This window comes from Candoia aspera, chromosome 1, assembly GCF_035149785.1.
Source record: "Candoia aspera isolate rCanAsp1 chromosome 1, rCanAsp1.hap2, whole genome shotgun sequence".
Lineage (NCBI taxonomy): Eukaryota > Metazoa > Chordata > Lepidosauria > Squamata > Boidae > Candoia > Candoia aspera.
Genome location: NC_086153.1, coordinates 217,060,645 through 217,077,199, shown reverse-complemented (window position 1 = coordinate 217,077,199; position 16,555 = coordinate 217,060,645). Strand labels below are relative to the sequence as shown.

General features: G+C 44.8%; 2 protein-coding genes across 9 annotated transcripts in view; both read right to left on the bottom strand.

Annotated features, from left to right (window-relative positions):
- LOC134487154 (mucin-13-like) overlaps positions 1-16,555 on the bottom strand; it is a 193,621-nt gene that overhangs the window by 117,437 nt on the left and 59,629 nt on the right. The gene's annotated exons all lie outside the window — the stretch shown is intronic.
- The window catches only part of SLC12A8 (solute carrier family 12 member 8), an 83,526-nt gene that overhangs the window by 13,336 nt on the left and 53,635 nt on the right, over positions 1-16,555 (bottom strand). For all 8 annotated transcript variants that reach the window (XM_063288758.1, XM_063288760.1, XM_063288759.1 and 5 more), the window contains 2 exons: positions 8,323-8,410; positions 6,340-6,427 (listed from right to left, as the gene is read on the bottom strand). In XM_063288758.1, the coding sequence (XP_063144828.1) occupies positions 6,340-6,427; positions 8,323-8,410 (176 nt within the window). The remainder of the gene's footprint in view (positions 1-6,339; positions 6,428-8,322; positions 8,411-16,555) is intronic.

Genomic DNA, 16,555 nt, shown 5'->3' with positions numbered 1-16,555 from the left:
TAAGCCATCTATATTCTCTTTTTTTACTGTCTGTAATTTTTGTTTCGGTGGGATTGCTTTATTGTCTATGATTGTATTGATTTTTATCTGATTTTGTACTGCATGTAAGCCACCAATTGTGGTGAGGTAGAAATGTGATTAATAAACACATATAAATAAATAAATATTCAAACTGCTTTTGAGAATAAATGTTTCCTTAAAAATAATGACAGACATATCCTATCAATGTGTAGAAACTGAAATTCTCCCATGGCCAGTGAAATCTAATTCTGCCAGAAGCAAACTACAGTTTAATCCTTTTATCACATTACCAGCAGTTTCTTCTGCACAAAATAGAAATAAAACTCCTGTTTCTCATTTTGTTTTATGATGCATAAAGATGGATGCAAGAATTCCATTCCAAGAGTCTCCATATTGCCTCTATTCCCTCTGTTCATTTAAAGTAACAGCTATGCATGCGTCTTCTTATTTAATCTGTTAAATACACATTCTGACAACGAGGCTAGCCAGCACTGGGTACAATAGGAGCTGAATTCTCTACTGGGACAGAGAACATGGCCTTGCCATATAAAGTAAGAGGAATCCATCAAGAATAGTCTTTCGCCTACAGATTGAATGCAAGACTACACAACCAGTGTGATGTATTCCCTGGTTAGGTATGCAACTTATTGGGTGAGTCAGTCATTATTTGTCAGCTTAATTTATTTTACAAAGTTGTTAAGATAAAATGAAACAACACCACTCTTGTTCTGAAGTATTGGCAAGAAAGGCAGGATTGCAACTCATGGCAATAGTTGAGGGAATTTAAGATCTAAAAAGCCCGCCAGCCATATGCAAATGCCCACAGCAAAATCTCATGTCCTCAAATACATATTTGGTAGGCTGTTTTGGAGCCTGTGGCCCACAGATTTATAACCTATGGGTTTTTTAAGTCAGCTCTTTTCTATTGTCTGTATGAGAAAGATCATATCATATACACCTGTCTCTCTATGCACCTGGTTAATGTAAGGAAATCTGATTTAAGGCTACAGTGAAAAATCAGGTGCAAGGCTCAGTCAATACAGTGGTAAGGAAGTAAAAGGGCATTAGATTATGCCTCATGTCATATACATACCATATCATATACATATTAAAATAACCAAGAATACTTAAGGTTTTTTAAAGAAAAAGTAAAGAAATTTTATCTTGGGAATGAACAAAATATCTGGGTGGTGAGAATCTCTTTTTCACTATATTATTTCAAGCAAGAGTTTTCAGTTAGATACTTATCTAAGAGAAGTGGAGTTAGATACTTATCTAAGATAACTGGGTTATCTTACAAAACACAGCAATGCATAGCTAAATAAATGAAGCGAAGTGAAAAAGTGAGGCTGGTAAGAGGGTAGGAAGTGAGAGCAGGTTAACATTGAATACAAACTGTCATGAAGGAGAAGATGCTCTAAAAAGAACATCACCAATTCTGTGGCAGGCTGTCATTCAAGGCTGAAATTAGGTGCTTGTCTGTTGTAAGCTATGCTGAGCATGTGGAGGCAGAAATTAGTTGGGAGCATCTCCCCAAGCAGTAAAGGCTTTTGAAGTACTGGAATTCCCACCCACCCAGTTGACTTTATTGCATGGCTTTCTGTTTAGCAGGCCTTGCCTTGGCAAGGAAGGGCTTTTCTGACTTGGTTTCTTCTGACTCTAGGTTTAGATGAAGCCAGGTGAAAAAATGCCAGAGAATTCCTGGAAGCTTGGCATTCTAACAAAACAGCCATCAGCAGACACACAGAGATAACCCCCTTCTACATACCTTTCAAAGATAAAGTCAAGAAAGGAAACAAACAGCCCAGAACACATCCTCTCTAGCAACCAACAGGCAGATAAGCAGGAAAAAGCACTAGCTAAACAATCAGGGAAGAAGCAATACCCTAATCAAGGAACCACCAAGGAAGAACCGCATCCCGACCATTCAGTTTAACAAACTTAATACACAAGCTGATTCCATCGAAGCTTCCTCTTTTAAGAACTATCCAATAAATATTGAGACTGAACGAAATACTTGGCATTTACAATTGATTCCTACCAAACTGACTTTTATTAACTGCCACAGACCTAGAGGTTTGCAGACCCAGTTTGATCGAAAAATATCCTTTGTTCATCTGATGCAATCTTTAGATGTAATTGATCTCTCAACAAAAGACATAAAGTTGTGTATCCATGTTATAACTATATAAATGCCAGAGCAATCTACAGCAACAGCTGGTTTGGTAGTGAAGAAAAATAATGTGTTAAACAAATTTGTGATAGGGGTAATGAGAAACTTCCAAAACCACACACTCTGTGAAGTCTATAAAAACAACCTGAACCAATTGCTACTGGAAATACCTGCAAACTTCACTCTCCCATGCACTGATGATGTTATCCAGTCAGGTAACAAAGTGTCTTCAGGAAAACAACCTGAGTCGGCAGCACAGGAATTAACTGAAGAGAATGCACCAGTGAAAGAGTCACTCCAGTCTCAGAGGGAGCAGGCTGAGCCAGCTGACCCAGAGCCTAAGTTAGATAAGGTCCTAAGCCTGGCTACATGCTACAGACAACAAAGGGCAGACCAGGGAAAGTCAAGCCATTTATTTGAAAGAAAGAAAGAAGGATAACTCAGCAAAGAGACTGCTTGATTGGCTCTTTGCAGAAAGTAATGTTCCAACTCCATTTCAGACACTCTGTCTGTGTACTGTGTTGGACTACGGGGCTGAAATAAGGATTGGGCACTGACTACTACTGGTTGCTCCCAGAACCTGTGATTTATCTTTTCGTTCTCTTTTGGAAAAGCAAGTTCTTGTGCATACATTTTCTGTGTATTTCCAATCAGAAGATTTATTTATTTATTTATTTATTGATTGATTGATTGAATTTCTCCACTGCCCAACTGGTATACAGCAACTCTGGGTGGTTTACAAATAATAAAAATAACATACCACTAAAAAGGTACAACATACAGTACATATAAATATAAATATATATAAATATAATACAAAAATACAAATATAAATACAAGATGGCAAATCAAGATCTTACCGTTGGCATCATCACGGTACCAACCACCTCAATGAATGGCTATCCCCCTTCCCACCCCAAGCAAGGTGGCATAACCAGGTTTTAACCCCCTTCTTGAAGGCCAGGAGAGTGGGGTCCTGCCTCACCTATGGGGGAAGAATGTTCTAAAGGGCAGGGGCCACAGCACAGAAGGCCCTCTTCCTGGACCCCACCAATCAACATTCTCTCATGGAGTGGGTCATCCCCTTTCTGCCTGACCGGGTGGGATGGGTCGATGTCAGGGGTTGAGGCGGTCCCTCAGGTAGCCTGGCCCCATGCCACGTAGGGCTTTAAAGGTGATAACCAACACCTTGAATTGGACCCGGAAACAAACTGGCACCCAGTACAGCTCATGCAGCAAAGGTGTTACATGCACCCTCCTTGGGACTCCTAAGACTGCTCGCGCGGTCGCATTCTGGACCAGCTGAAGCTTCCGGATACTCTTCAAGAGTAGCCCCACATAGAATGCATTGCAGGAGTCTATACAGGAGTTGACTAGGGCATGAGTGACTTACCGGAGGGCCTCCTGATCCAGGAAAGGGTGTAGCTGGTGCACAACATGAAGCTGGGCAAAGGCTCCCCTGGCCTTTAAGTTTTAAGTCTGCAACATCCATGTTACTTCATAAACACCTTCAGTTTGTAGCAGAAACTCTATGTAAGCACGTGTATGCATGTGTGTGAAATTGTATGTGTACTGTGTGTGAAATCATAATTATGTGTGAACTGGTAATTGTGAAATTGGTAATCCTGGCTTAATACTGTAATTGAAAGTGTAATTGAAAAGACAAACTCTTGCATTTCTGTAGCCTAATGGTCCTTTCCCATGCCCTGGCTTCTCACTTCCTCTCCTCATATTATGTCCCTATAGCTCCCATACTGTCCCCCCCCCCGGATATCCCCCCGTTTCAAGCAGCAGCTCTTCAGCAGCACACCCCCTGGCCACATCTCAGCTACCCAAATCTGGATGACCACAAGATGGCAGTCAAGAGGTATAAAAACCCTAATTCTTTGTTTCCACCTAGTGGCTAGAGGTTGACCTATAGTTTCAAAGATCTGTTACCATTAGTTGATGGTACAATGAAAGAGAAAGAAGAAAAAGAATGCAGTGTGTGAAGTAACCAGAACATTGTGCATGCCAGTTGGAGGATGCTTTTCATGTGCTGGATGACATTGGGCAGGGATGGGATTTCACCCAAGGGGACCATCCGTCACAACCCTTAGAATGTTGGGCATTAAAGCTGTATGGGCAGCAATGCAATGCAGGATCACAAGCATCATGCTGTGTGGGTAGCAAGATTGGAGATGGTGTGATTTCCTACCAGCTCAGGGATACAAGGCAACTGTGTGGAAGTGGCCCAGGTGTTGGAAAGAACAGCATGAGTTACTTCCCCCATACCCTGCCTTTTGCTGTGTACTATGAAGCATTGGATATCCAAGCCAGAAGGGCTCTTTTGAAGTTCTAACGTTCTACACTGGCTCTCCTACTTTCCACAAACAACTTAAAACTTCTAGTCCTCAGTTTTTTTAATATGCTCTACCCTTATCCATCTGGTTTCTTCGCCTCCCCTTTCTGTTCTTTCTTTATTACCACAACTGTATAGTACCTCAATCACCTCATTTACAGGTAGTCCTTATTTAGAGACTGCCTCCTTTAGTGACCATTTGCAGTTACGACAGTGATGAAAAAGTAACTTTGCAACCATCCTTGCATTTACGACCTTCACAGGTCTGTAAAGCCAAGGAAAGGTAAAATAAGATCATAAGTACTGTTGTGGTTTCACTTAGCGACTGCTTTGCTTAACAACCAAGTTGCCAGTCCCAGTTGTGGTTGCTAAACAAGGACTACCTGTAATTAATCCATAAATTAAATTTGAAGCATACAATTACAAACCCAATAATTAAATGCTCTTTCTACCCCATATGCCCTCATCATTTGTACTATTACCTGCATCCACTGTCGATATTGGAAAACAAAAACCTTTCACATGCTCAAGCTCCATACTTCTCAATCAACAAAGTTTGTGTAACTTCTGATTTTGACCCATTTCATCTATCACATTATCACAAGCTTGCCACATTGCTCTGCTCAAACCTATTCAAATGTCTCAAGACATAATGAGACATTCCGGGTTATTAACTCCATGTTTAGTTTTCCCCTCAGCAACACAAAATGTGTAATATGCAATCATTGTGCTAAGGTTTGTCTTATCCTGCAATGCCCTGGAGAGGAACTGTATGGTACGGTATGGTAACAACAAACCAGAAATGCTGCTAGAAGAAAGAGGATGAACAGACAAGGCTTTTGTTTACACTGATAGCACCACATGTGGCTTTAGGTTGCAAGACAACTTGAATGCAAGTCTTGGGATGAGAAGGCAGGATTGTCATATAATATTATTTAGAAAACAAAAAACAAGTAATAATAAACCTTCATTAAACAACACTGATTACTTTTGTCCAGTTTAGCAAGTCCCTTCCTCCATGTCTTTAAAATTGAAAACCTTGCCCTCAAACTCCACAGGCCTGAAAAAAATAGGCAAATAAAATGATCCATTAATTTATATTTTGTTCTGCACAGAGAATGTGAGTTTATTTGGTAGAAATTCTATTTTTTGAGGATAGAGACGCATAAACCTCATCAATGGACCTCCTCAGATATAAGTGATGTCCCTTCTCTATACCACACATTCCAATTTCCTATCTTATTTTTTGATTTAGACACAAATCATAAAACAGTCAAAATATTGCTTTGGTAAACATTAATTGGCTTCGATGTAGAGGAAAACCAAGGTGTGAAATGAGATCATAAGCAGGGAAAGTTTATTCACATACTGTAGTATCCAATCATGATTATATGCTCTGGATACAGAGTGAAATTCAGCGTCATATGTATAAACCATGCTTCTTTTTTCCTTCCTTCTCTGTTTCCAGCTCTTCTACTCACAAAATATGCCCTAGAGGCTCTCTCCTAACCACTGGAACAACTTTGGAGGGTGTCCATGGGGCTAAAACCACCCAGAGTCCCTCTGATGGGAGGAGATGGGCGGTGACAAATTTGATGAATAAATGAATGAATGAATGAATGAATAAATAAATAAACAAACAAACAAACAAACAAATAAATAAATGTGAGGAGAGGTTGTACTACTTAGAGTTTGATTGTGAGAAGCAGTTTGGTCAATAGATAAACACTGTTGTTCTTCATCCAGAAACCACATAATTTACTTCAGAAATATAAGGTTGGCATTACGTATTTAAAGAAGTTACCTTTTCTGCTATCATAAAATTATAGCGGAGTGATTCTCGGGTACAAATAGCTCCCAGTAAAAAAACAAAAACAATGTATAAAAACCACCTGCAAGGAAATCATAAAAAAATAAGTTTCAGCTTTTTACAAAGTAACTTCCTTATTAGCATAAATGGGTTCAGTAAGCACTAGGCTTTCTTTGCCCTGAAAATATTTTAATCCCTTGAGGTACAATATCATGCTGTGGATGCAACCGAAAGAGACACAAGTTTGGATGCAAATGCTACAGAAAGGTGTTTTCAATCTCACTCTCCAAGAATGGAAAGAGGGGTCCAACTTTGGAAGGGCAAATCCAAAGTTGGGAGTCCTTTCCCAAAGGTAACTGTAACTTTAGGAAAATACGTTGTAAGATGTTCTGGTACCTAGATTTGAACTGCAGGGGAGCCATTGAAGTTACAACATGGGTCCATTGAAGAAAAGGGCTCAACACACCTTTCAATGGGCAGGTGCAGGAACATCAGTAGCTCCCCTGCAGTTCAAATCTAACTCCTAGAGTAGATCCTCAACTTGTCAGTCTGCATCTACTTGCTCAGGTCTAAGGATAAATGGCTATTTCATAAATTATAACTATAGCAAAAATTATGCATCGGAATTGGATTCAAATTAAATTGAATCCTAGTAATATGCGATTAATAATTCTTATACTTTTTTTAAAAAATGTTCTCAGAACAATTAAATCAGAGTCAGAGAGCTAAGGAAGCTATCTGCAGTCGTCTGTTATTCATATTATTGTGATGGAGAAAATTCATTGCCATGTATGTAGCTGATGCTTGACTGAGCAGCCTAAACAGAAAGATAGGATATGCCCCCCCCCAAAATATAAAAGTTGGAAAACAACCAAAAAAAAAGGAAGGAAAGGAAAGGGAACAAGAATGAGGGAATAGTAGGAAGGAATGTATTCAGACAAATGCTGTTACGCATTTTGTGACAAACTAGGAATGATGACGAAGAGTCAAATCCTTATTTAAAATGTAGATAGTTACAAAGTAGTTTAAAAAGGAGGGGTAACCCCATGTAATGAAGGGGATTCCTATAAGTTTGTTTTCCTTTTCCTTTTCCTTGTTGAAACCCTCCTGTAACCATGTTCTGGCTTATGAGTCTAATAGGATTAAGGCTGATAATCTTCTCTACATGCTCACACACATGCTCACATTCAGCAGTTGGGTCTAACTTTAAAGCCAACAAAGTATGAGATCCTGATGTTTTACTATTGTGCTAGGAAGTAGCTATCCAGCAAGAGACCACTGCCAGGAATGTAGTCAAGTCTTTCAGCATTGTCCCACAGTCTCTGGCTATGACTGAAATCATTCACCAGTAAATGAAAATGAAAAAACATCATATGGACATCAAGGTATCCCATTTATTATGAATTCACAGGCAATGGGCTTGCTTTATTTAAGAATCCTTCCTAAAGATCAGCTTGCTGTAAAATGTATCTAGGGGTATGTAGGGAGCATAAGGAAAGACTGAGCCCAATCCTTTCGTATCACTCGTGGGATATATATTTGTTTGTTTGTTTGTTTGTTTGTCAAATTTTATCACCACCCATCTCCCCCCCAAGCAGGGACTCTGGGTGGTTTCCCATACTAGGAAGGAGAGTTAATTATTTATTTATTGTTATTGATCTTTATCAGCCCTAAAATCATTCTGGAAAGGTGTATGTTCCCTAAATTTGGAAAAGAGAAAAAGAAGGGAGGATATCAACTAATTTATCTCTGTGTAATATGTCCAGGGCAGAAAATCTCTGTGTAATGTGGCCAGGGCAGAAAGTGACCAGGGATAAATAGCTGAATGCCTGCCAAGCTTGATACAGAAGAAAAAAAAATGGAGGGGTTATTAGAATAGGAAATGGATTGACTACAAAACAGAGATGAGCAGAAAATTACTCTGAGTAGAAAACAAAATTTCCAAGGGGGTGTTCCCCTTCATTTGGAAGGACTTACGAAATGCCAATTGCAGATAAAGATCCTAGAGGGATATTCGTTGCGGGTTTCCTGAGATCACCACTCATATTGAACCCAGCCATCACACCTGCAGTTTGAGCACACACAAAAATAAACAGAACAGTATTAGAGGGCTGTAAGATGATGGCCTTTTTTTTTTAAGCAACCCCGGTGCGCATACTGATATCAGTGCCATGTATACAAGCTCCATGATTAAGCAACTAGGTATCCACTGGCAACAGGCTGCAAACTGCATACCCACAAAGAGGTTCTTTGTTCCAAATTGGACAATGGTACTAGAAGAAAAGCACGGATTTAGACAAAAACAGCTTATCTGAAAACTATCACTTGAAAACAGTCCCTTCCCAAATGTCTGCTGACACTGAACTTGGCAGATCTTTCAACCAGGCTCTCCATTACATGAGTGGTTATCTCCAAATATATTACAGATTCTGACACTTTCACAAGAAACTTTTGTCCCCTGCTTTTTTTAACATAAGCCTTCAGATTTTTAATGTCTGATGACTGTTACCTAACCCTTACCTTTTGCATAGGGTGGCTGTTTATGCAAATAAGTAAACTAATTATAAAGTATTAAATTGTAACCATTTGGGAAGACAACAGTCACCCTCACACATTCAATATGAAAAGGAAATAATTATTCAGCAACTCCAATACAATTTTATCTTCCAATTAAAAGAATATTGAACCACACTAGCAGCCCAGAGTCAATTAAAAGGATCAATATCCACCATCTATTTTGCCCTTAAGAGACATCAGTCAGTTAGACTTGCCTTTGCCCAAATAATGCTTTGCCTTTGTTTTGATTCTCTCTGGTTCCAGCCAAGGAGACAATGCATGAGTGTTTGACATATTAAATATAGCTTGCTACTTTTTAAGTTCATGCTCTGTTAAAGCAGTTAAGGCTCCCATAAGAACAATGAATATCAACTATGAATTTATTTCAGTGGGCCTTTCTCATTAATACATAAGCTGTGGGCCTTATTTCTGAGTAATGATGCTTAGGGTTGCTGTGCAAGTGAAGTACTTCAGTCAAAATCATCAGACAGAGGAATATATTCCAGTTCACAAAATAAGTATATGGTAAATATTTGTATACATCCAAAACAACTTAAGACTATTTTTAAATCACCTAAGATTGTGACTGGACTCTTTCTGATCTAACTCAGTAAAATCAACATATGCCATACCCACAAGTTTGCATGCAACTTGTGAAACAGTTTAATTACTTGGATGATAAAACCACTTCTGAACTACCACATGACAAAGTGTTTGGGAAGAAAGCCAGAGGCTTCCTCTGAAATGTTTTAAATACCAATTTCTAAGAAAGGCGCAGTTCAGCATGATGCTTAGGCTTATATAACTATATAATAATGTAAAATCACTATCCTTATGTCACTGGGGTGCATGGCGAACAAACATACAAACAAAGTGCAGAGGCATTTAGGAAAAAAAACAACACAAACACTTCAATTCATAATAGAGTAATTATTCTCCTTCAAGGCAATTCCAAGCCTAATTTAACACTGCTGTAGCAGGGAGTGACTTAGTTAAGAACGATGGATTACTATCAATCAGACCAAATCGTGACCTTGAATTCTGATACAGTGCAATGAGGGCAAGAAAGCTTGGCCTATGCAGCCAGAGATCAAATTGCTTCTGTCACACCACCAAATTTAATTAAATTCTCATCCATTTTTATAGAGAGCAGCTCTCTTGCCTACATTACTCAAGCTGCATTCTCCCCTCCCGGAGCATAGGAGCAAATCTATGCTTACTTTTTCTAAAATGAAAAGAGACAAAGAAGCAGGCAACGAACTCCAAGACGAGATCACCACCTTCCGTACATAAGGCACATGATAAAGCACAGATTTCAGAACTGTGTTAACAGAAAGAGGTGCTAAAAATAATACCAATGCAGTTGTGGTTCCTGATGCTGCCCTATATATTATTTTTTAGTTTAGTTTTCTACCTGTGCATATGAACACGTAGTAACTTTCCTTCCTTGCATCTTGTACATTCATTATCGGCCTTTAAAAAAAAATCATTTGTTGACTACCAGTTATCTGGTGGATTTAGAAATCAAAACATTTGCTCTCTCTTTACCCTCCCTTTGGCCACTGCATACTCTTTACTAGATTTCAGTACCCCATCCCTTCTATTATTATTATTGTGCCCCTACTCGTTGGATCGCCACCTTGTTGTGGTGAGTGGGCTTGCGTGTTCTCAATGATCCCTGTGAGCGAAGCCGTCAGGAGTCATGTACTCCTGGTAGGGTCACCCATGGCGGTAAGGTCCAGGGGGAGGAACCAGACAAAGAATGATCCAAGAAAGTCCTCAGTGGCAGAACAGGTGGTAGATAGCAAGGCTTATTGTTACAATGGCTGCAAAGGCAGATGAAGGCTGCAGCAGATAAAAAGTCACCAATCATCATGGTATCCATGCCATTGGATTAGCGCCTTTTTCTGTGAAGATTGTGTGCTGATTGTTGTGCACTGATCTCCACACATAAAACAAACTCATGCACAGGCGTCTTCCAACCACACTAAACCCAACCCAAACTAATTAAAAGTCAGTCTCATGGCGATTGGCAAATGGCCATGGGGTCAGGACTGTGAAATCCAGAAGCCCCTAGTCATGGACCAGCACATGGGTGGTGGATTATGGATTCAGTCATCCTGACTCAAGGTCCGAGGCAGTTGAGTGGTTCGGCAGCTGTATCCACCACTGAGCAGTCCTATTTAGGATCCACTCTGCTCACCCCATATGGGGAAGGGGCTAGAAAAGGTGCTCTAAACATAGTCTGCCTCATTTTTCTTCCTGATTGGATTACCACGTCCAATGGGGTCACCATATAGCGGTCATAAAAGACATACGAATTTCAGAATGTGGAATATACAGACACTGCAGGACAATATGGATAGTGAACGCCCTGAACGCAGGACTGCCATTATTGCAAGGGAGCTGAGACTTTTTAATATAAATATAACAGCACTTCAAGAAACCCGAAGAGCAGGAGAGGGACAGCTGAAGGAAGAAAAAGGAAGTTATACCTTCTTTTGGAAAGGACTGCCTGAACAAGAATGACGAAAATATGGGGTGTGTGAAAGGTGAAAGGTCCCCTGTGCAAGCACCGAGTCATGTCTGACCCTTTGGGGGGACGCTGCTTTCGTGACGTTTCCTTGGCAGACTATATTGGGGTGGTTTGCCATTGCCTTCCCCAGTCGTCACCTTCCCCGGCAAGCTGGGTCCTCATTTTACCGACCTCGGAAGGACGGAAGGCTGAGTCAACCTGAGCCGGCTACCTGAGAGAGAATCCAGCTTCCGCTGGGATCGAACTCGGGTCGTGGGGAGAGTTTTGGTTGCAATACTGCCGCCTACCACTCTGCGCCATATGAGGCACATATGGGGTAGGCTCTGCTATTAAAAATGAGCAAGGCAAGTTGACCACTGATAGGATTTAATACCTAGGTAAACTTGCCCCAATTATCTCAATAATGAATGGCTGATCAGGACTAAAGCACATAATTGTATTCAGGGCTTTGCAGGGGATATTGCCACTAACGGTATCCACCACACACAGCCTTTTAACTTTTAACTATTTAGCTATAGCCATAATTATGGTCTTTCAGTTCAAATTTTTGTTGCTGGTGATACTCTTATGCTGAATTTGCAATTAAGGGACTTTCACATGTCAGAAAGCCCAACTGGTATGGAACTTTTCTAGACATAATCCAATTTGCTAGCAGGTACAAGGTTGGGTAGCTTTTTAAAAGTAACTATTGTTATATTTGTAGTTCAAATTGGTGTATTAAAAGAGAAACAAAAAAGCCAGCTTTCATAAAACAAAACAATAAAATAAGGAGAATATGACGATTTAAAACAGTTTGGTTATATGGCAATCTAAATTGCTTCGTTCTTTCCAACAATTCTAGTGGGGCTACATCAGTGGGTGCCAAAATCAATAAGCAGAGACTATCCGTATCCCACAAAAGAGTGGCCAGATACCTGGATGGGGAACCTCTGGCTTCCTATTGGCAATCTGGACAGAATACGCTGCAGCTTGAATAGTTTAAACAGGATTCTAAGAGGAGGAAAGAGCTTGGTGTCATGAGTGCCGTTGAGCTGAAGACATCAGCACAACGGCACACATGACAATACCTAGGAAGCAGAGGAAGGGACTTAAGATAAGCAAAGCACGCACAACAACAGACACAGACCCCGGCCGGATGATTCAGCCATCAGGACACAAAAGAGGAAGAAGGAAAGACAAAGACAGGGCGGATCACGAGGCACACCTAAGCTGTTAGCAAAAGCGCAACGGAGATCGCCCAGCTGACAGCAATCACTGGCCGAAGGAAGAAACAGATTATGGGCAATCCCGGGGCACCAGCAGGGGCCCCGCAACCCTTCACCTACCGGCACAGAAGCATGCAGGACAAAGGAGGGGTGACGCAACCCAAAGTGAGGGGGCGCTGACCGGCGCGGGGTATTTAAACCCCGCACCGGCGCGCTCCCTTCACTCTCAGCCTTTTTCTGATCCAGCACTACGCTGAAATAAACCTGAACCTGATTCCCCTGAATCAGTGTCTGTGTTTTACTCAGCGGTAGGCAGCGCATGACATAAAGCTGAGAGTCATAAACTCAGCCTCGCCAAGCCCCACCGGACAACAACGAGCCGCGGGAGGAACAGACGGCGAGAAGAACACGAGCGGAGGGCGATGAAGCCGACGCGTCGTGGCCAGGCCGGCCGAGCCGCACGGCGAGAAGAGGAGGAGGACCGACCGAGGCCAGAGGCAACGCGGACCCCAGGAGCCACGGACACCCTCCCGGCCCACCCCGAGCCTCAGCTCCAACCAGAGAGGGAGGCGGAGGCGGAGGCGTCCCGGCCACGGGAGGGAGCAACATACCTCCCGGGACCCGCAGAAACCTCCCCGCCCCACATCGCACCCCAGCCACAGGCGTGGAGCTTCAGCCCAACTGCAGCAAGCGTGGCGGAGGACGGAGAGGTAAACCAGCCGAATCACTTCCGAACCGAGGAAGCTGACCAGCGGAAGGGAACGCCTGAACCCCACCGGTGGCTCAACCATCCGGAAACGCCACAGCTGCAGTGCGGATCTCGGACCGAGAAACGCAAGCCAGACTCGCGGCCATGGAGGCCCAACTAAGGGACCTCGGGACCACACTGCAGTCGCTGATGTCCTCGGCTTCGCGAATTTTTACAGGTCATTCGCACGGGGGTTCGCGGAGATAGCCCTCCCCCTAACAGACCTCCTCAAAACTAAAGGGGTGGGGGACACACGGCGCGCCAAGAACCCAGGGACAGTACTAAATTGGACTCCCGCGTGTCAAACCGCATTCAACAGGCTGAAAGTGCTCTTCACCACGGAGCCAATCCTAGCGCACCCGGACCCAGAACGGCCGTTCGTGGTCCAAGCCGACGCCTCAGACTTCTCCCTGGGGGCCATCCTACTCCAAAAGGACCCCACAGGAGTCCTGAAACCATGCGCCTACCTGTCGCGGAAATTCTCAGAGACAGAAAGGCGTTGGCACGTGTGGGAGAAGGAAGCCTTCGCAGTAAAATCGGCGCTAGAAACATGGAGGCACCTACTGGAAGGAGCCACCCAACCATTTGAGGTCTGGACAGACCACCGGAACTTCGAGGCCCTCCGGACGCCCAGACGCCTCAGCCCAAAACAGGTCAGATGGGCCCAATTCTTCAGCCGCTTTAACTTTCAGCTGAAGTTCATGCCGGGCAAAAAGAACTTCCTGGCTGACGCCCTCTCCCGACTGCCCCAAGATGAAGAGCCCGCCCCAGATATGATCGGGACGGTCCTATCCGCTTCCCAGCTGGGGATGGCTGTGACCACCCGGAGCGGCGCTCGGAGGCAGCCCAACTCCACGGCGCAACCAACGGGGGGGCAACCAGTGACCAGACGGCGCCACCCGCAACTGCCAGGGGGTATATGCGCGGACCTCACCGCCGCCCTCAAAACCGACCCCTGGCTACTAGCAAACCCCGACAAGGTGACGATGGCACAGGACCTGGCATGGGGGGAAGGCAGAATATATGTCCCGGACTCACAACGCCAGGTGATCTTGCGCAGATCACACGACACCAAGCAAGCGGGACACTTCGGGTTCCTAAAGACCTTGCATCTAACACGACGCCAATTCTGGTGGCCCGCGCTGAGATGGGACGTGAAAGCCTATGTAGCGTCCTGCCCGACATGCGCCAGGGCCAAACGGGCACCAGGTAAGCCCCCGGGACTTCTACAAATGGTGGCGGAGCCCTCCCGCCCATGGGAGGAAATCTCCATGGATTTCATAGTAGATCTCCCGCCCAGCCAGAAGAAAACGGCCATTTGGGTGGTGAAAGACTACTTTTCGAAACAGGCCCACTTCATCCCCTGCTCATCGGTCCCGTCCGCCCAGCAGCTAGCCAAACTCTTCCTTATACACGTGTACAGGTTACACGGATGTCCCGCATGCGTGGTGACCGACAGGGGCACACAATTCACCTCGAAATTCTGGCGGGCCTTCCTAAAACTGACGGGGACCCAACAAGCCCTATCCACGGCCTGGCACCCCCAGACGGACGGAGCCACGGAGGTCGTCAATGCCACCCTAGAACAATTCATACGCTCATACGCCAACTACCACCAAGACGACTGGGTCGAACTGCTCCCGTTCGCAGAAGTCGCATACAATAACGCCGTCCACACGAGCACGGGGAAAACCCCGTTCGAAGTAGTCTCGGGGCGCAACTTCGTACCCATACCGGAGCTACCGCAACCCCCAGGACCCCAAGTGGACGCTAGTGACTGGGGACGGAAGATTGCGGAATCGTGGCCAATAATCACGGCAGCGCTGAAGGAAGCACAGGCGGCCTACAAAGAGCAGGCTGACAAGCACCGGCACCAGCAACCGATGTTCCAGGCAGGGGATATGGTCTACCTATCCACCAAATTCCTGAAGTCACCTCAACCCTCGAAAAAACTGGGGCCTAAGTATATTGGGCCGCTTCGAGTGACACAGATAGTGAACCCGGTGGCAATACGCCTGGACCTGCCGCACAACCTACGGAGACTCCACCCAGTATTCCACATCAGCCTCCTGAAACCTGCAACCACCTCTCGATGGCACCCAAGCACGCCACTGCCCTCCCCAGTGATGATCGACAGCCAACAACATTTCGAAGTAAGAGACATACTCGACTCCCGCCGTCAACGGGGAACACTACACTACCTAGTAAGGTGGAAACACTTCCCCCACCCAGAATGGGTGGCAGCGCAACACGTCAAGGCGCCAGACCTGACCCGGGCATTCCACAGGACGTACCCCGACCAGCCAAAGGGGCGCCAAGCCGAACCGGCCCCTGAACACCCTTTTCCCCGTGGGCCTCCCCCCCCACCCGCCGCGCCCCCAGGGGAAAGGGCCCCCCAAGCCCGCGACTTGAGTAGACCTCCTCCCCCCCGGGACTCACCCTCCCCCCGCCCCAGGCCCACGAGGGTGACGATTGGTCACCAATGCATGCCTGGGGGCAACGCCCAGGATGCACACATGACAATGGCGATCGCACCATGCAAAAAGATAAGGTTCCTACCTGGAGCTGAAAAGCACCCGACCAGCCACGCCTCTTCCCACGACGAACTGAGCCAAACAAGCAGGGTGTGGCCGGGGCATGCGCACTCCCAGGGTGTGGTCGAGGCATGCGCACTCGGAACACACCCAAAAGATGGACATGAGGTAGAGGGCGGAACACGGGAGGGGCGAAAACACTCCGGCGGGAAATTAAAAAAAAAAATAAAATTTGACAGCTCTCCCGGAAAAAACCGGAAGGCCGGGGGGGGGCACTATTCGGACGGGGGGCAGTATGTCATGAGTGCCGTTGAGCTGAAGACATCAGCACAACGGCACACATGACAATACCTAGGAAGCAGAGGAAGGGACTTAAGATAAGCAAAGCTCGCACAACAACAGACACAGACCCCGGCCGGATGATTCAGCCATCAAGACACAAAAGAGGAAGAAGGAAAGACAAAGACAGGGCGGATCACGAGGCACACCTGAAGCTGTCAGCAAAGCGCAACGGAGATCGCCCAGCTGACAGCAATCACCAGCCGAAGGAAGAAACAGATTATGGGCAATCCCGGGGCACCAGCAGGGGCCCCGCAACCCTTCACCTACCGGCACAGAAGCATGCAGGACA